The following is a 21075-nucleotide window of genomic DNA, read 5'->3' as shown; positions in this document are numbered from 1 at the left end:
CTCCGCTTCGTTCCTCTTGTTCTCCTCCAGCTTCGTTCCCAAGCCACCCCGGTTCGTAGTTGGCTTTCGTGAACGCCCCGGCGAGCTTTCAGTGTCAGCGCTTCATTCCCGTTGTTCTGTTCGGCCGCATTAATACCGACAACATTAGTTTGGCTTTTTGCGCTCGTTAGTTACTGTTTATTTTTTTTTTTTGTGAAATTTTGAATTAATTTGTGCTTAAAATTTTTTTTTTAATAAATTAAGATTGTCTTTTCTTTTTTTTTATTGAAAAGAAATTTAAAATGTAAGTGATTTCAGCAAAGTATTGACAATAGTGATTTGGTTAATGATTAATTTTTACTTTTTATAATTTTTTTTTTTATAAGAAAGACGTAATAAATAAATTTGTAAATTTGTGGTGTGGAAAAAATTTTATCTGAGATAAAATTTTCCGCGCGAATATGTCGGAAGAATATTTATTGATGGATTAATTAATAAGGTAAAAAAATTTTTGGAATTATTTAAAAAATTAAAAAAAAAATTTTAATAATAATAATAGAGGCAAAATTTTTCAAAAACTATTTTTTTGAAAAATTGTTGATATTATTATTAACTAGCAAATTTGCAGTCACTATGTGACTGCCGTAATTTATTATAAATAAATAAAATTTTGGATTATTAAATAATGAATGTTGTTAAATTGCACTGTAATTTTTTAACTATTGACATTTTTAAAGATATAAGCTCATCTTGATGTTACACTCATCAAGAGCTTTCATTTGAGTACCCACATACATTTTTGATATATTTTTCATATATACATATATATAATGTATATTTTGAAGATATAAGCTCATTTTGATGTTACACTCTTCAAGAGCTTTCATTTGAGTACCCACATGCATTTTTATATATTTTTCATATATACATATATATATATATATATATATATATATATATATATATATATATATATATATATATATATATATATATATATATATATATATATATATAATATATATAAATATATAAAATATATGAAAAATTGATATGGGTACTCAAATGAAAGGTATCAGTGAGTGTAATATCGGGATGAGCTTATATTTTTATAAATGTCATTGGTGGACAATATACAAGGTCATTTCTTAATTATTGACATTTTTTAAGATATAAACTCATTTCGATGTTACACTCATCGAGACCTTTTATTTAAGTACCTACATGGCATTTTTGATATATTTTATATATATGATATATGTGAAATATATAAATATATAAAATATATGAAAAATTGATGTGGGTACTCAAATGAAAGGTCTCGATGAGTGTAACATCGGAATGAGCTGAGATCTTTAAAAATTTCATTAGTTTACAAGATACAAGGTCATTTCTTAATTATTGACATTTTTTAAGATATAAACTCATTTCGATGTTACACTCATATAGACCTTTCATTTAAGTACCCACATGGCAATTTTCATATATTTTATATATATGATATATGTGAAATATATAAATATATAAAATATATGAAAAATTGATGTGGGTACTCAAATGAAAGGTCTTGATGAGTGTAACATCGGGATGTGCTTATGTCTTTAAAAATGTCAATAGTTCACCAGATACAAGGTCATTTCTTAATTATGTATCTAGCTATAGAGCATTTTTTAATGCAGCCTAAATACTTGATAAAAACTTATTTTATTATATAAATACACTGGCCATAAAATTTTACTTAGTCTCCTAATAATATAGATAAGTTTATAATAACTAGAAGAGAATCAGTGATCATTATTATAATAATAATGATAATAACATAATGCTGAAATTTTTCATAAAAATTATTATTATTATTTATTTCATTATTAATTTACATTCTTATGCAATAATAATAACAATTATAATAACAATAACAACAACAATAATAATAATAATAATAATAATAATATAATGCTGAAATTTTTCATAAAAATTATTATTATTATTCATTTTATTGCTATTTTACATTCTCATGCAATAATAATAATAACAATAATAATAATAATAATAATAATAATATTGAAGAAAAATGTAGAATTTATTATTCAATTTTTTGAGACTAAAAATAAAGTAAATTTTATTTTAAAATAAATAAAAAAAAAAAATTTTAGAAAGAAGAACAAAAGATATAAGGTGGTAACAACCAAAAGCCTTTAAAAAACTTTTTATAAGGAATATAATATAATATATGATGTATTATGGAGTCAGTAATAGCTTTTGAAGTCGAGATGAATGCGAGGTCGAATTTAGATATACTGAACAGTATATAATATAACTTTTATACTTGACAAGCACATACGATCAATGAAATCGACCGCAACAGCTCGGTAATGCAATGCCACGTGATTCGTGTCACATCGTGACTTAATTAGAAAAAATATACCTGCTTTGTACTAATTTTAATTAATTTACTCATCCGTATTGTGGGTTTTTGCTTTTTATTATTTTATTAATATTTTCGGGATGACTTGTTGTTCGTTTATAGATAAGGGCTAATAGGGGAAGATTTTATTGACATTGATTAAATATTCAGGATGTGTTATAAAACAGGCGCGGAAATTCGGGATTCTTTCATTCAAAAATTCTCAATGTTTATATTGACTTAAAGAAATTTTTCAAATTTTTATCGATAAAAATTTAATTTTTTATTTTTAACTCAATAATTTTTATAAATAAAAATTCATTGATTTTTTTTAAAGATATTTATAGAAATAATATTTTTTTCCCTCATTTTTTAAAAGGAATTTTATTGATACCTTTTTAATTAATTTAGATAATTTTTAATAATTTTTATTGTCAAAAAAATTTTTAAATAAAAATTTATTTGTTGTAAAAATTAATTGATTAATTTTTTGAGACGGAAAAAAAATCAATATTTATTTATTTTTCTTCCGTGACAATAAACCATAAATATTTTTTGAAATATTAACCCTCAATAGTTATATAATTATTAAAAATTATATATAAATTTTTTATAAATCAAAAAAAAAAATTAAAATTGATATTTAATTTTTTTAAGACTAAAATTTTGAATTTTAAGAGAGAAAAATTTACTGTAAAATTTTTTGGTGAAAAAATATGTATTTTTTCTGATGTTATAATTATAAAAGAAAAAATACCTCTCAATTGACATTACAATAAAAGTATTTTTAGAACACTATTGTGAAACAAAAGCTAAAAAGTGGTGATTAGTTATCTCTGAAATTAAAAATGATTATTTCAAACCGGCAGACGGGCGATAATCGATCAAGATAGTATCCAAAAATGAGGGGATAGAATATCGGACCGATCCGTTAATAGCGGTAAGTGCTATCTGATGACATTTTTACTATCGTCCAAACGACTTTATACCGTAGAGTCTGGGAAAGTAATAAAACAGGTGAAATTATAGAGAATGGAAAACGTAAATCAAGCGTTACACCCTCGATGACATTTTTACAATTACGGGCACAAGTTTTTTTCATTAGTTTTCTTTTGAAAAAAAAAATTGAGCTGTAATAAATTAAACTATAATAAATTATTACTAATAAAATTAATTAATTAATTAAAAAAATAAATAATAGATTAAAAAAATCGTAACGCAGCAGAATATAATTTAAGTCCGAATATTAGTTCAGAATCTGCCGCTAGGGTGCGCATGGTAGCGCTCCGCGCTCGCTTGTAGAAAAAAGATTCTAAGTTTTATTATAACTCAAATTTTGCAGCGACAAAATTAATGTTAAGATTAACGTTACAGGCTCTTAAAAAATAAAATAATTATTATTTATATTGAAGATTTGTAAGAGAAAGGATTTACATAATTTAGCAAGATAAAAAAAATTAAATCATTTTTAAAATAGAGAGTAAAAATTAGGAAAACGGTTGACCCTGAAGGCCATCCTTGCAAATTCCCGCTAATTCCATACCTGGGCGCTGAAATTGCATTTACGACGTTTTTGAGCTCTTCGAGCTCAAAAATACAATTTATATGTTGTTTTAAGCTCTTCGAGCTCAAAAAGATAACTTTTCTATGCTTTTGAGCTTTTCAAGCTCAAAAGTTTGATAGAAGGTTAATAAAACACTATTTTTTGAGTTTTCAAACCGCAATAAATTTGAATGAATGAACCGATTTTCACGCGGTTGGCGGCATTCGACGTAGTTTTTTAAGCATTATGAAAAATTTTTAAGTTTATATTGATCAAACTAGAAATTTTGGAGTAATTCCGAAAAATCACTTTTTTGGGTTTTCTTTTCTGCACGATATCTCTCGAACGAATTAACCGATTTTGACCGGATTAGCGGCGATTGACGTGGTTTTTCAAGGTTAAAAGCTGATTAATTTTTGGAGTTGATCGATGAAGCTGTTCGAAAGCTATTCCAAAAAAACCACTTTTGAAAAAAATTTTTTTTTTTCAGTTTTTTTTAGATTTTTCGAAATCTATCGGTCCGAATCGATCCAAATTGTATCCAAAATCTAAGTTTGGACAAGACTTTTTGAATGGCGCCAACCGCGATCGAATCGGTGGAGCCATTCAATAGTTATGAGAGGTTTACATACTTACATACTTACATACACACACACACACACATACAGGCATAGTGACACCCTCACGGGGATAGTCAGGGAAGCTTCCTGTGACCCTCAAACGTCGAGATCTGATGAAAACTCGACTTTTTGTAAAACGGGGTAAAACCAATAACTTCCCGATTTTTGAAAATCTGAGATTTTCTTAGCGGGAAGTTAAAAATCTCTAAATAAAAGAGAATAAGGAAAAATTTAACTTTGGTGTATTAATATGATAAAATGAATTTTTTAAATTAAATTTAAGAATTGGAAAGGTCGAAACCTGAATTAGTGCCTTTTCAATGTTCCAAATGCTTTTCTAAAATTATTAATTTATTATGATAAGTTTTTGAAGTAGTTACATATAGATTAGAATTTCTTGATAAACAAAATTTTTTTATATATTTATTTTGTTTTGTACAAGTCAATGTGGTTATAAGTCAAAAATTAATTTATATAATTAAGAGACTAAGAAAAATTTTTAACGGGTATATCTTTATCGTAAATTGGGTTTGATATTTTTTCAGCGATAGTTATTTATGATTTAAATAACTGAGAGAGTAAGGAAAATTTTCCGACGAGCTTATTATTATTTTTGAAGGAATTTTTTTAGTTTAATTTGGTATCATCAGAATGGTCGAGATAAGAACAAGTAACTTTTGGTTTTATATATTTTTTAGTAGTCAATTTTTTATTTAAAGTTTTTGAAGGAATTTTTAATAGTTTGTTGGTTCTATAAATTTATTCCGTCACATTTGTCCATTAAATTATTTTTAATTGATACTGTGATAGCACTATTATTTTCAAAATTTATTTAAAAAGTACCCAGACTATGTATAGAGTCATAAATATCAAAAAATCATTAAGCCTAAATTTTCCTACTTATAATCCGTAATTTTCGGCAGTCACGTAGTGACTGCCTGCTAGTAAGACTTCAAATTTTTAATAAATTAATTTTTATATTAATCACTTAAAAAAATCCTTAAAAAAAATAATTCAAAAATTATTTTTTTCGACCAAGTACTTACAATCTTTAAATAATTTTTCTAATGTTTGAAAAAATTAAATTTTCAATTAAAAAGCTTTAAATAAAATTTTAAGGAAGCGCTAAGGTAAAAGCCCCAATTATTGACAGGGGTCTAAATATTGACACCCTAAATTATTTTTGAATATATTTAATCATCTGTAATAAGAATAACTATAATATACATTTTTATTAAATTCTAATTAATTAAAAAATTGAAAAAAATTACTGTCAGTTCTAAATATTAAATATTAAATATTAAAAAAAAAAATAAAGTTACCACCAGTTCATCAAACCAGCTTATGAACGTTTATTTTCTTAACAACTTTTATTAGAAAAGCATTTTTTTTAAGTGCCGAGTTTAAATTCATTTCTTCATCTAATAATATCATCTTTTTAGTATCTACTTTTTAGGCTGTTATTTCTATAAATTATTACTTGTTGGTAAACCCAGTTATCTGCGTGAATTGTTCATTGAAGATACAGATGTAAGACGATCAGAAAGACTAGCAGTAAAGAAAAACAACATTAACTTTAAAATGCCAAATTTCTGTACAATTTATTATGAAACTTCTTTTTGTTGTTACTGCAATTCGTCTCTGGGAAGAATTACCAAATGAAATAATAAACGCAACTAGTCTTGAAGCATTTAAGAATAGATTATTTGATTACTTGTTTAATTTAGATATTTAAATTATTGTATCCTAATATCAAGAAAGTCATTGTAAGATATATGAAAATTGTTCGTCATTTAAGATCTAATATTGTTTGAAAATTGTATGAAATAAACCAAAAATATAAATTGTTAACAACAAAGTAGGACATAACAACAAATTGCTAATTGAATTTTGTATGTGAGCAAAAACGTGATTTTTAGTTATTTTCTCAGTTAAATCAAAATCTAAATATTATACATAAAATAGAAATAGATTGAAAATTAATCAATCAATATTAAAATAAGTAGTTAAATAAATAATGTTTATCGTTATTTGTACTGTATATTATCAAATATGTAATTTTGTATTTGCCATTCAGCCATTAAGCCTTGGCATAATAATAAATATCTATCTATCTTTTTTTTTTTTTTTTTTAATTAACAATATATGAAAAATTTATAAAATTGAATAATCGAAATTAATTGTATGCTTTATAATATTTAAATAATAGGTGTCAATAACTAGTTGATAATTTTTAAGTTGAATCTCATATTGACCGCCATTTTACAGCGCTATCACGCCTTTTTTTGACTTTAACCTAAAAAATTAACTGTAAGAGTTTGAACTCTTCTGATTAAATAAATTATTTTTAAATAAATTTTTATATTTTTAAAAGTAATTAATTTATGGAAACTATCATTAATAAACTTTAATAAAATTTATTACTTAATAATAAGTTTGGATAAATAAGAATAAGCAGATGATTGTAGGCATGCTTAGTATAGGTGTCAATAATTGGGGTGAAGGTATGTCAATAATTAGATCAATCAGTTTTTTAACCTGCCAATAATTGGTGTATCCGGATAATCTATTTAATTATTTAAAATTAATTAGTAAATATCAGTGATTATAATTTTAAAAAATTTGATTAGTAAAAACATTACTTGAGACATTACCACAAACAAAATTCAACGATATTGATATTTGATTGCTTAAAACAAATCAATTCATAACTTTGTCTCTAATAGTTTCAATAATTGGGGCTTTTACCTTCGATTAAATACGGAAGAAAAATTTTTTTGAGAAAAAATGACTAGTACACAGATAAATTATTGAAGAACAAATGTACATAAATAAAAGTGGAATTTAAACGAGTGTTGGCACGTGCGATCGTCTAGGCAACTAAAAACTCACCCCTAAAGATTATAATGAGGATTCGTCATGGCATGCCGAACGCCGAATGCCGAATACTCAAGTGGTCTAGTGTTTCATAGTTCATAAGATAGTCTATTGGATTCTTTACTGGAATAGTGGCGGAAAAAAAATAATGAGCTGAGCTATACTCGACCCCTTAACCCTCTTTTTACTTCCCCGGGCCAGACTGTTTCTTTTACTAAGTATAAGTGATAAAGATACTATTTATATAAAGCTCACTAATAAATAATACCGCTAATGACGTCGGCTGTGATTGTCACTCGCTTTAATGTAAAGTATTTTTTTTTAATATTAGAGCTCGGTTTATATTTATTCAGTATTGTTGTTTATTGTCATTTATCATTAGTGTTTATTCATTTTAGTTAATCGATATTTCATTTGCAATCACGATTTATTGGGGTTGATTCTGGTAATGTGGTTACTTATTATTCAAACGCGATTGTTAAATTATTTCGCTTAATCTTTTGTTACTTTGTTTGCCTATTTAAAGTGAAAAAGATGAGAAATTTTGTATTCTACGGGATTTTATCACTCGCACATTTTCACTGACTCACTTTTGTACTTTGAGAAATTTCTTCCTGGGACCGAAAAATTTAAGCTTTTTTTTTTAAGTTCGAGCTTTTGTTTATAAGTCTTGTTAAAGTTAAAATATTTTAACAAATAAGAGGTGATTTTAAAAAGTAGATTTCTTTTTTTTAATAAAATTATTATTATTGTTAATTTTATATACTTTAAAACATAAAAATTGATTCAATATAAAGTTAAATAAAAAATTTGAAATTTTACGGATTTTGTTCTCCATTATAGTACAGCAAGAAACTAAAACTAAATTTGTAACTTAAATAATGAATTAACGTAAAATAAGGATTTTAAAATTGAATGTCAATTTTAAAAAACCATAACACACTAATAATATTTAAGTAATGATAAAAATAAAACAAATAAAAAAGTAACTATCAAACAGGGAAAATTAATTTAAAAAGTCCGCGAGAAAGAATTAACGTACAGCGACACCTGGACTACAATCACCGGCCTTACAATTTTGGGCATAACCGTTTAACGAGCTAGTGGCGCCGCCACTCTCACCTGACAAATCGAGTACTGTTGTTATGTTTTTATACACAAGCGTCATATTTTATCTAAGCAAATATCATTTTTATAAACAAACTCCACGGATTTGGCTGATGATATTCAATAAGCGTAACACTCACCAAATTTATCAAGCTAATTCAAAAAATTGGGGTTGCTACCATAAGTTTCTTGGCCGCTATCATGTTTACAGCCATCCTTCCGCTCACACAGACTAATTCGCGTTGTAGAATTGCTTTTTTCAATCAGTTTCTTTTGTAATAAACGGAATCAAAAGCGTCATTTTTATAAATATCAAATCTGTTTCTGAAATTTCTTCTTTATGTTCTTTTAATACTTTGAATATTGTTTTTATCCTTTGACTATGAAAACAACCTATTTATACAATAATTAATGACGGACGTCTCGGGTTGAGCGACAAATTTATCTACAGTAATTATAATTTATTCAATTCTAAAACAGATGTTGGCTCAACAAGTGAAGATTTGTTAAATAATACTAAAACAAATACTGATATTATATATTTACGAATATCATCGCAAGTGTCACGATTTAGCTTTCGCATTTGATAAATTGCCCTCTTTTATGCGACACAAAGTCAAACAAGTTCCAACTTAAAAAGTGAATTAATGCTTTTTTCTTCTTTCTCTTCAGATATAAAATTAACTTTTTATTTAAAAACTCCCTTTCAATTTACAATTTTTACAAGCTTTGTCAATCTTTGTAAGTACTCTTCTCTTTACACAAAAAAAGTCTTCATTATTCTCAACTAAAAATAAAAAATTCACTACTAGAATATATTTAATCTCATTTTTAAAAATTCAACGAGCTTAATAAATACATTTAAATTTCTTCTTTATTACTAAAATGAATTCACATTAAACCTGCAAATTTTTGCCTTTTTAACTTCAAGGGCGTGTAATTCTTTAGCATTAATTATCACTCCAATTAATTTGAGTTAAAACTACCCGCGTTAAGCATTTAGCCGAGTAATTTGTTAGCACTTGCAAGAATCCAACATTTCTTATTTCTTTTTATATCAAATCTCAGATTCTCGGTTACTTTTTGGACACACAAAATTTATTCTAAATTTGATACTAAATTGGAATGTAAACCCTCATGGTTTGTTAATTTTCTTTTTTTTCAGATATCTTAGTAGAAATAAATCTAAAGAATTCAAATCTCCGTAAATCCTTTTAAGATGCGGGACGTAGATCTGAATAATTCTTTTATTCCTCTACTGGGTGCAAGATTTGAATGTGTTAAAGTCAATGGGTCTATTGCGGGTAGGATTTCGAGGTCTTCAATATGAGATACCCAAGTTTAAGTAACAAAAGACAAATTACTCTTCTTTCCAACTTAAGCAATCAAAATTTTAAGCGCTTATCACTAAATAAGACCATTTTTTTCTACAAAAGATCTTTTTTTAACACGCTTTTATTAGCTTCGCCTGTATCTATGTATCTGTCTATGTAACGAATCTTTGAACTGGATTTTCGGGCACTTCAGAACCTAGGATTAAATTAAAACTTTGCACAATTATCAAGGACCGATGACAATACAATTGTTTAATAAGTTTGTCCGATTATCCTGACCAGGATCGACAGGATTTCCGGGTTTTTATATCCGAAGACACGGCAGTGCCGAGCGCCAAGTACTAATGCAAGTACTAAGACATTCATAGGTTAATCTTTGAGACGAGCTTATGACTAAGGTTAGCATCAACTAGGGATCTTTCGTACGTTTTACAATTTTTAAAAATTATAGTTTGAAAAAGTAAAATCCACGCTTTGACGGTAAATCGAACTAAAAAGTACAAAATAAATAATTGTTTTAAATAATTTAAAACGCGCTTTAATAAAAAACCAAACTAAAAAATAGAAAATAATCTTCAATGAGTTTTAAATGAGAAATAGTGATTTAAAAAATGAAGTTTAAACATACAAAGATAATTTTTTGTGTTACAAAAGTGCATTTATAGGTAAGAAGAGACAATTACTATTTTTAAAACAAGCTAATTGCAAAAGAGATGACATTAAAATCACGTGTAAGTCTCTTGAAAAAAGTTATTTATAAATATGTGCCTTGGTGAGTAGCGACGATCGATCTTATCGTTTAATTTTAGCGTAGACACACGAAAGTATATAGACTCGAAAATTCAATTAAAACTCTCTGCTTGTTTGACAAAGGAAACAATGTGATCTCTTTGTTTTTCTACTTAAAGTTATTTTATAGATACTCAAGAAAAATTTTTTTATCCTTATTAAGGAATAAAAAAATTATATTTTAAGGAGATCCAAGTACCCTCCTAGTGTAATGAATTTCTTTAAAAAAATAATGCATAGAAATACTTTTGTTATGTATCTTAAAATTAATTAATAACATTTTTGAGGAAATTTCCGAAAAATTTACTTATTAAATAATTATTAACATTTAATTGATTAATAAAAAATATAGCGCTCTGAATTACCGGTATATACTTGACAACACCGCAAGAGTGTCCCTAACCTTCAAATTTATTTATGTTTACTGTCTAACTAAAATTACTAAGATCTTCTAGCATTTTAAAAACCGCGGATACTTATGCACTGAGTAACTGCGCAAGCGGTGTTGCCAAGTCAAATTCAAGACTAAAGAACGCAAGTTCCGAGTGATTTTCATAAAAAATATAAAATATCTCCGTAATACGTTCGGAAAGCTACTTTTTTTATTGTTTTAATCGAAAGCTTATTATTTTTTCAATGAAATTCAATGAAAATAAAATTTTTTTTAAATCGTTAATTGCATTAAATTCTTAACCAAATACACAGCTGGTGAAATCTCCATTTTACATGTAAAAATTGCAATTTTCAAACTTAATTATTTGATTAAATATCCCGGAAATCTACTGTTTATTAATTTTTTTATTAATTATTAGGCTTCGTAGACGGAATTTACAAATTTCCAGGAAGTTTTAAAAATTTGACTACTTTACGTAGATCTCTTCTTTTCACGCGTGGTCGGATCAGGGTTCGAGTCCAGTCTTGAGCATCGCATTTATAATTTCTATTTTTTATTTTAAAAATGAATTGATTTCCGAGTAATAACTTTTTTTTTAATTTAATTGTTTTGACACTTGAAAAAAAAAAATTAATTAAGACAAAAAGTTTTTTTTTTTAGTCTAGGAATAAAAACTTTTTTGAGTGAACCTTTTAGAATGCTTACACAGGATGCTTATAAATAATAAATGTGTATTTAAAATTTCATAAAGATAGCAAGAAAAGTGATTTACTTGGTAGCGTCCTTAAAGTTTTATTTCTTCAAGTATCTTTGAAGTGTTTCTTCGTAAGAATCACTTGTCATAAATTTTTCTTTGAACATGATCAATAATTCAAAGCTTATTGATACTCTAACACTTGAATAAACAAATAAATCCTCTGAAAAAGTGATTTGCAAATAGTAAAACACTTTTCAGTGTTAAACTTCTCATAAACCGATGATAAATCACATCATATGTTATAAGTCAAGTGCATTTAAATAAAAAATCGATTGACGTAACCTTTGAATCCCTGCAAGCACAATGAAGCTGTCAATTTATCCGCATCTAAGCTTGTCTCGAAATTAAAAGCTCAGCTTTTGACATAAATGCCGAGAAAAATTAATGAATAAATTTTCCCGGGTAATGATTGATGTAATGCAATTAAAAGTTCATGCGGGTAACATTTTACCGTGCAACTAGCAACTTTGCAGTCACTATGTGACTGCCGTGACTTGTGAAATATAAATAATTAGTTTTGCTTTATTAAATAATTATTTTTATTAAATTGCACTGTACTTTTTTAAATATTGACATTTTTTAAAATATAAGCTCATCCCGGTGTTACACTCATCAAGAGCTTTCATTTGAGTACCCACATGCATTTTTATATATTTTTCATCTATACATATATATAAATATATGAAATATATGAAAAATTGATGTGGGTACTCACACGAAAGGTCTTGATGAATGTAACATCGGAATGAGCTTATATCTTTAAAAATGTCAATAGTTCATAAAATACAAGGTCATTTCTTAATTATTGACATTTTTCAAGATATAAACTCATTTCGATATTACACTCATCGAGACCTTTCATTTAAGTACCCACATGACATTTTTTATATATTATATATATATATATAGTATTTGTGAAATATATAAATATATAAAATATATGAAAAATTAATGTGGGTACTCAAATGAAAGTTCTTGATGAGTGTAAGATCAGGATGAGCTTATATCTTTAAAAATTTCAATATTTCACAAGATACAAGATCATTTCTTAATTATTGACATTTTTTAAGATATAAACTCATTTCGAAGTTACACTCATCGAGACCTTTTATTTAAGTACATACATGGCATTTTTTATATATTTTATATATATGGTATTTGTGAAATATATAAATATATAAAATATATGAAAAATTGATGTGGGTACTCAAATGAAAGTTCTCGATGAGTGTATTATCGGGATGAGCTAATATCTTTAAAAATTTCAATATTTCACAAGATACAAGGTCATTTCTTAATTATTGACATTTTTTAAGATATAAACTCATTTCGAAGTTACACTCATCGAGACCTTTCATTTAAGTACCCACATGACATTTTTTATATATTTTATATATATATATATATATATATATATATATATATATATATATATATATATATATATATTTATATAGTATTTGTGAAATATATAAATATATAAAATATATGAAAAATTAATGTGGGTACTCAAATGAAAGTTCTTGATGAGTGTAAGATCAGGATGAGCTTATATCTTTAAAAATTTCAATATTTCACAAGATACAAGGTCATTTCTTAATTATTGACATTTTTTAAGATATAAACTCATTTCGAAGTTACACTCATCGAGACCTTTCATTTGAGTACCCATATGGCATTTTTTATATATTTTATATATATGGTATTTGTGAAATATATAAATATATAAAATATATGAAAAATTGATGTGGGTACTCAAATGAAAGGTCTCGATGAGTGTAACATCAGGATGAGCTAATATCTTTAAAAATGTCAACAGTTCTCAAGATACAAAGTCATTTCTTAATTATGTATCTAGAGATAGCGCATTTGCGAATGCAGCCTAATTACTTATCATCATAAATGACTCTCGGTGAGAATGAAATGAAAAAGACGAAACACGGAGCAAAGCTCAGAGAGCAAAAGCTTTTTCAAACTACATTACACTCGCTTTCCCGCTATGACTTATGATTGACGTGTTTTATTACGTACTCTCTTTAGATGTATATATATGTAACAGCCAGGATATGTTCTACTAGGAAATAATTACGTAATTATCTTTATCTTGGTTACAAATATAATATTTCACGTTTTAGTTTAGATCTGAGTTAATATAACCTGCACGCACGAGCTAACAACGTCTACAATATTAATGTACATATACAAACCATTACCATCAAACTCATTACATTTCTCGGGTTTGTGAGGTTCACCGAGTTTGGAAAATTGCCAAAATATTTTAGCCAAAAAATATTGTCTGAGGTTGTTGACATCTATGTAATTTTAGAACAATTTCTATTGTTCCGTATAATTTTTTTTTATTAAAAAAAAAATGACAATAATAATAATTAAACAATTAAAAAGATAGCGTACTTGTTATTATTGTTTCGGGTTATTGTTTGTTGTAACCAGAGCGAAGCTAGTCGATATAAGGTAAATTTGGGTTAAAATCGAACTACAAAGCATTTGTCCGTGAATTGAGTTTGAGGGAATTTAATTAAACCATTTGAGTAGATAAAATTGTTACGTTTTCAATTAATGAGTGACGATCCAGTTTCATCATTAAACCGAAATAGCGAGTGACTGCTACACAGTATATTATAATGAGTGTCTGTGTAGTAGACTAGGAAGAGATCAAAAGTGTGTTGAGCTGGTTACATTATACATTACATACTATACAATCGCATGGTTAAATTAATAATGTTTAAATTAGGTTGCCCTCCAAACGGGTTGGTTTCATATTGTGTACTAAGGATAATCAAGCTCATTGTGTGAAATATGAGGTCGATGGATTTTTGTGAAGTACTTTATACTTTACTTTTCTTTTTATAAGTATAAAAGCACTTAGTTTTTATCATTATCATTGACTTTTATTATTTTTTTGCTATCGATTGGATAATGCTTTTGTTTGAACAAAACAATTATTATTATTATTATTATTATTATTATTGATTGTTTGAAAATTTATTATATCACCGATAGTCAATTTATTATGATGTATTTAGGCTGCATTCAAAAATTCTTTATCTCTAGATACATAATTAAAAAATGACCTTGTATCTTGTGAACTATTGACATTTTTAAAGATATAAGCTCATCTCGATGTTACACTCATCGAGACCTTTCATTTGAGTACCCACATCAATTTTTCATATATTTTATATATTTATATATTTCATAAATACCATATATATATAAAATATATGAAAAATGCCATATGGGTACTTAAATGAAAGGTCTCGATGAGTTTATATCTTAAAAAATGTCAATAATTAAAAAATTACCTTGTATCTTGTAAACTATTGACATTTTTAAAGATATAAGCTCATCCCGATGTTACACTTATCGAGAGCTTTGATTTGAGTATCCACATCAATTTTTCATATATTTTATATATTTATATATTTCATAAATACCATATATATAAAATATATGAAAAATGCCATGTGGGTACTTAAATGAAAGGTCTCGATGAGTTTAATATCGAAATGAGTTTATATCTTAAGAAATGTCAATAATTAAGAAATGACATTGTATCTTGTCAACTAATGACATTTTTAAAGATATAAGCTCATCCCGATGTTACACTTATCGAGACCTTTGATTTGAGTATCCACATCAATTTTTCATATATTTTATATATTTATATATTTCATAAATACCATATATATAAAATATATGAAAAATGCCATGTGGGTACTTAAATGAAAGGTTTCGATGAGTTTAATATCGAAATGAGTTTATATCTTAAAAAATGTCAATAATTAAGAAATGACATTGTATCTTGTCAACTAATGACATTTTTAAAGATATAAGCTCATCCCGTTGTTATACTCATCAAGCCCTTTCATTTGAGTACCCACATCAATTTTTCATATATTTGATATATTTATATATTTCACAAATACCATATATATAAAATATATAAAAAATGCCATGTGGGTACTTAAATGAAAGGTCTCGATGAGTGCAACATAAAATGAGTTTATATCTTAAAAAATGTCAATAATTAAGAAATGACCTTGTATTTTGTAAACTATTGACATTTTTAAAGATATACGCTTATCTCGATAGTACACTCATCGAGAGCTTTCATTTGAGTACCCACATCAATTTTTCATATATTTTATATATTTATATATATTATATATATGTAAATATGAAAAGTATATAAAAAATGCATGTGGGTACTCAAATGAAAGCTCTTGATGAGTGTAACATCAGAATGAGCTTATATCTTTGAAATATATATCATATATATGTATATATAAAAAATATATCAAATATGCATGTGGGTACTCAAATGAAAGCTCTCGATAAGTGTAACATCGGGACGAGCTTATATCTTCAAAAACGTCAATATTTAAGAAAGTACAGTGCAATTTAACAAAATTCATTATTTAATAAAGCAAAATTTATTTATAATAATAATTGATAAATTATGTTGTTTCTTTTGCAGTTAAAACCTCGGATGGACCAAAGTGATGTAAAAATGAAGAAACTATTGAGGGTGATTTTACGAGATGAGTGGTAATAGAAATAATCTCACAGAGTTAATAGATGTCGTCGGCTTAGTAAATAATAATAAAAGTGAATTAAAATCGAAATCGGGGAAGTGTAATAAAGCTTATGCGAATGTTACCCCGAAATTTGAATGTGGAAAGCGCGTAAAATTTATTTTAATAAAAAAAAAAAGTGGTCAATTACTGTGCGCGGGTTCAAGCGGTCCAAGTTTGGTCCGCCACCTACACCTCCCTGGCGGTATGGTCCTTTGGGCCACTATGCTTGTTCTCTACGGCGTAGGATTTGTTGGTAAATATTTACAAACACCTTTTTACTTTATTTATTTATTTAGTAAATAATATTGTTAATAGCATGTCGCTCTGATTAATTATTAAATAGGCTTTTAGGTCGTCGGAGTATTTATAGAATAATCGATCGCTAAAGTTAGTTTCTTATTTATTTATATAGTTTGTAGTTTATAATAAACATTTTCTCTAGAATTTCTCGAGTTAAATACAATAAATTTGTAAACACGCTGACGGGTTAAGCTTCAATTTATTTTCATTGCAATTTACGGCCAAAAAAATAAATTGCATGGCTGCAATTTCTTGTTTAGTTAAAGCCAGAATAAACAAAACAACATTTTTTTTTTTTTTTGAAAAAAAGTAATATTATTTTTAAACAAGATTCATTCATAGTCACCCAAAAAAATTTTCTTTTGTTTCGTACTTGATTCAATAAAAATATTATCTTTTCAAACTTCATCGTTACTTCGGAAGATTCAATTTAAATTAATTCCAGTTATTTGCTTGCGAATCAATAACATATAATACAGAAGAAAAAAAATAATTCATTGAACAATTGTCTTAATTTTACTAACAATTCTAATGGAAAAAAAATTTTTTAATGGTAAAAAATTAAAATATTTCAAAGCTTACAATATTTTTTACAAAAAAGTAAAGTTATTTAATAATATAACAAAGTTAAAAAAGAATAAAATAGTAAATTTGTAAAATTTGTCGTTTAAAATTGCGCGGGCTCTTCACGCATGCGCTGGAACGGTTCCAGCGCATGCGCAGAATTAAAGTAATGTTAGTAAAATACTAGCCTTTGATTTCTTCAAAATTTAAAGTTTTTATAATCATTTTTTTGCTATTTTCAAACAAGGTAACTTATATTTTACTTAAAAGTATTTTTTTCTTTGATTAAAATACTTAATAATATTAATTAAAGACATTTTTAACTTGTTTCAATTATATTGATAGTCTTGAAATTTTTTTTATATTCTATACAATCAAAAGTGAATTTTAAATATTTTAAATAATGATTTTAAGTGTAAGAGAAATTTTAAAAAAAAATAAATTAACGTAAAAAAATTTTTCAAAATTTTTTAAAGTTTATAATATTTTTTACAAAGAAGAAAAGTACATATTAATATAACAAAGTTAAAAAAGAATAAAATTTTCAATTTTTTAAATTAGTCGTTTAAAATTTTTAATTTTTTTTTCAAGTAGAACATTTTTTCATTGAAAGAAAAAGTGCCACTAATAGGGGTTAAAGGTGCCACTAATGGGGTCTTTTACCTTAATGATTTCAAGTGTAAGAAAAATTTTTTTTAAAAATGAATTGACGTAAAATAATTCTTTAAAATTTTTTTAAGCTTACAATATTTTTTACAAAAAAGTAAAGTTATTTATTAATATAACAAAGTAGAAAAAAGGAATAAAATTATCAATTTAAAAAATTCATCGTTTAAATTTGCGCGGGCTTCGCGCGCATGCGCTAGAACCGTTCCAGCGCATGCGCAGATCCAAAATCATGTTATAAAGCAATTAACCTTTAATTTTCTCAAAATTTAAAGTTATTTCAATGGTTTTTTTTTTTATTTTCAAATAAGGTAACTTATATTTTACTTAAAAATACCTTTTTCTTCAATAAAGATACTTAATAACATTTATTAAAGACATTTTCGACTTGTTTAAAAATACCAATAATCTTAAAATTTTTTTAAGTATTCTAATAAGTTTTAAATACTTTAAAAAATTATTTTAGGTAAAAAAAAATTTTTTTCTTGAATTAATTAATGTAAAAAACAAATTTTTACCAATTTTTAATTTATCATTAAAATTTTCCTTAAAATTTCTAGATGTTAAGAATATTGCTTATGTATCAATTACTTTTGAGACAAAGTACATTTTTTACAAAATAAAATTTATTACACCAAAAAAAATTAATCTACTTATAAGAATTCTCAATCAAATTTCCAAACTCTAGAATCCGCAGAATTTAAGAAGAAAACAATAAAAGTAACTTTAGAAAAAAAAAAGAAAAAAAAGAATTTGCCCTAGAATTGTTAATGATGTTACAAAAATATTCAAAACACGAAAACAGAAAACATCAACAGAAGCTTATATTTATTTACTTCAATAAGACATATAAATAGCTATATGACTGACATTATCTTTCACCCATCACTGAAATATCATTTTAATTTTAAAAATTCACTCTTGTTTATATGTAGACTCTCATTTCTGTTCTTGTTCTTCTTCTCACTATTTATATTTTTTATAGGTTCTATGACAGGCGTGCCAGGCGTCCCGGAAAACGTAACAGTCATGTTCCTCAGTCCGACATCCGTCCGTGTATCCTGGAGTACAAGCCAAGTAGATCAGGTGGAAAAATACGACGTGACATACAAACCGACAGATGCAAGGTGCGTGGTTAAATGGTTAATTTAAGCACATTTCATTATTTATATTATAACACATAACCTATTATCTATATTTACAGTTTCCGCATGAATTAATAACTTTTTACTTTATAAATGTATATATGTAATATAAGAATTATAATAATATTTATATTAAGTCAAGGACTTTCACACGATCAATCAAGTTTACTTTTATGAATGAGTTGTGGTTTTCTTTTATTACAATACATTTTTTATTTCTTCTCGAAATTAAATTTAGATACATTTATAAAAGTAAAAGCCCCAATTATTGACAGAGGTCTAAATATTGACACCCTAAATTATTTTTAAATATATTTAATCATCTGTAATAAGATTAACTATGATAAATTTTTATTAAATTCTTATTAATTAAAAAATTGAAAAAAATAGTGACAACCTCGCGGGGATAGTCAGGGAAGCTTCCTGTGACCTTCAAACGTCGATATCTGATGAAAACTCGATTTTTGCAAAACGGGGTGAAAACAATAACTTCGCGATTTTCGAAAATCTTCGATTTTCTTTGCGGAAAGTTAAAAATCGGTAGCGAGGGTTAGTTAGAAAAAATAGGAGGCCATGAATAAATTTTTATATTCATTAAGAAAGATTAAAGTAATTTTTAATTAAAAAATCAGTAGTGATAGTAAGTTAGAGGCAATAAGCTGCCATGAGTAAATTTTTATATTTATTTAAATGAATTAAAATAATTTTAAAATGAAAAATAAGTATCGACGCTCAGTCAGGGGCTCTGGGCGGCTATGAATGAGTTTTCAATATTTATTTGGAATAATTGCGGCAATTTTAAACTAACAAATCAGTAGCAAGGATCAGTTAGAGGTACTGGGCGGACATGAATGAATTTTATTTTTATTTAGAATAATTAAAGTAATTTTTAATAAAAAAAATCGGTAGCGAGGGTTAGTCAGAAAAACTTGGTGACCATGGATAAATTTTTATTTTCATTTAGAACGATTAAAGTAATTTTTAATTAAAAAAATCAGTAGTAATCGTAAGTTAGAGGCAATAAGCGGTCACGAATGAATTTTTATTTTTATTTAATTTAATTAAAATAATTTTATAATAAAGAAAAAGGAGCGACGATCAGTCAGGGCTCTGGACGACTATGAATAAGTTTTTAATTTTTATTTGGAATAATTAAGGCACTTGGAACTAAAAAATCAGTAGCGAGAATCAGTTAGAGGCACTGGGCTGCCATGAATAAATTTATATTTTTATTTAGAATAATTAAAGTAATTTTTAATTAAAAAAATTAGAAAAACGGTTGCCCCTAAAGGCCATCCCTGGAATTTCCCGCTGATTCCGTTAATACATGGCCGTTTTTTTCGAGCTCTTCGAGCTCAAAAATACAATCTGTGTGTTGTTTTGAGAACTCCGATCTCAAAATGATACCTTTTCTGTGCTTTTGAGCTTTTGAGCTCAAAAGTCTGATAGAAGTTTCATAGAACACTATTTTTTGAATTTTCAAACCGCAATAACTTTTGAATGAATGAACTGATTTTTACGTGGTTGGCGGCATTCTACGCAGTTTTTTAAGCTTCATAAAGAATTTTTAAGTTTCAATTGGTCAAACTAAAAATTTCGGAGCAACTCCGAAAACACACTTTTTTCGGTTTTCTTTCGTTCACGATATCTCTCGAACGAATCAACCGATTTTGACCGGATTGGAGGCGATTGACGTGGTTTTTCAAGGTTGAGAGCTGATTAGTTTTTGGAATCGATCGGTATAGCCGTTTAAAAGATATTCCAAAAAAACCACTTCTGAAAAAATTTTTTTTCCTATTTTTTTTAGATTTCTCCAAATTTTTCAAAATTTATCGGTCCGAATCGGTTCAAATTTTCAGGAAATCTAAGTTTGGCGAAGCCCTTTCGAATGGCACCAACCGCAATGAAATCGGTTGAACCGTTCAAAAGTTAGAATAGGTTTACATACTTACACACACACACACCGGAGTCACGGTGAGATCAACTATTATTTAACGC

The 21075-nt window shown here is 26.5% G+C and overlaps 1 protein-coding gene across 9 annotated transcripts in view; it reads left to right on the top strand.

The window, feature by feature from the left end:
* The window catches only part of LOC123266314, a 126127-nt gene that overhangs the window by 54390 nt on the left and 50662 nt on the right, over window positions 1-21075 (top strand). For 3 of the 9 annotated variants that reach the window (XM_044730510.1, XM_044730509.1, XM_044730506.1), the window contains exons 1-3: window positions 51-478; window positions 16303-16655; window positions 18918-19059. In XM_044730510.1, the coding sequence (XP_044586445.1) occupies window positions 16367-16655; window positions 18918-19059 (431 nt within the window). In that variant the 5' untranslated portion in view covers window positions 51-478; window positions 16303-16366. Of the gene's footprint in view, window positions 1-47; window positions 479-14627; window positions 14646-16302; window positions 16656-18917; window positions 19060-21075 lie in introns of those variants that run through there. The other 6 variants (XM_044730514.1, XM_044730513.1, XM_044730511.1 and 3 more) reach the window with 4 other exon arrangements.

This window comes from Cotesia glomerata, linkage group LG5 (genome assembly GCF_020080835.1).
Source record: "Cotesia glomerata isolate CgM1 linkage group LG5, MPM_Cglom_v2.3, whole genome shotgun sequence".
NCBI classification, from domain to species: Eukaryota; Metazoa; Arthropoda; class Insecta; order Hymenoptera; family Braconidae; genus Cotesia; species Cotesia glomerata.
The sequence above is the reverse complement of the archived record's forward strand: the minus strand, read 5'-3'. Positions and strand labels throughout refer to the sequence as shown.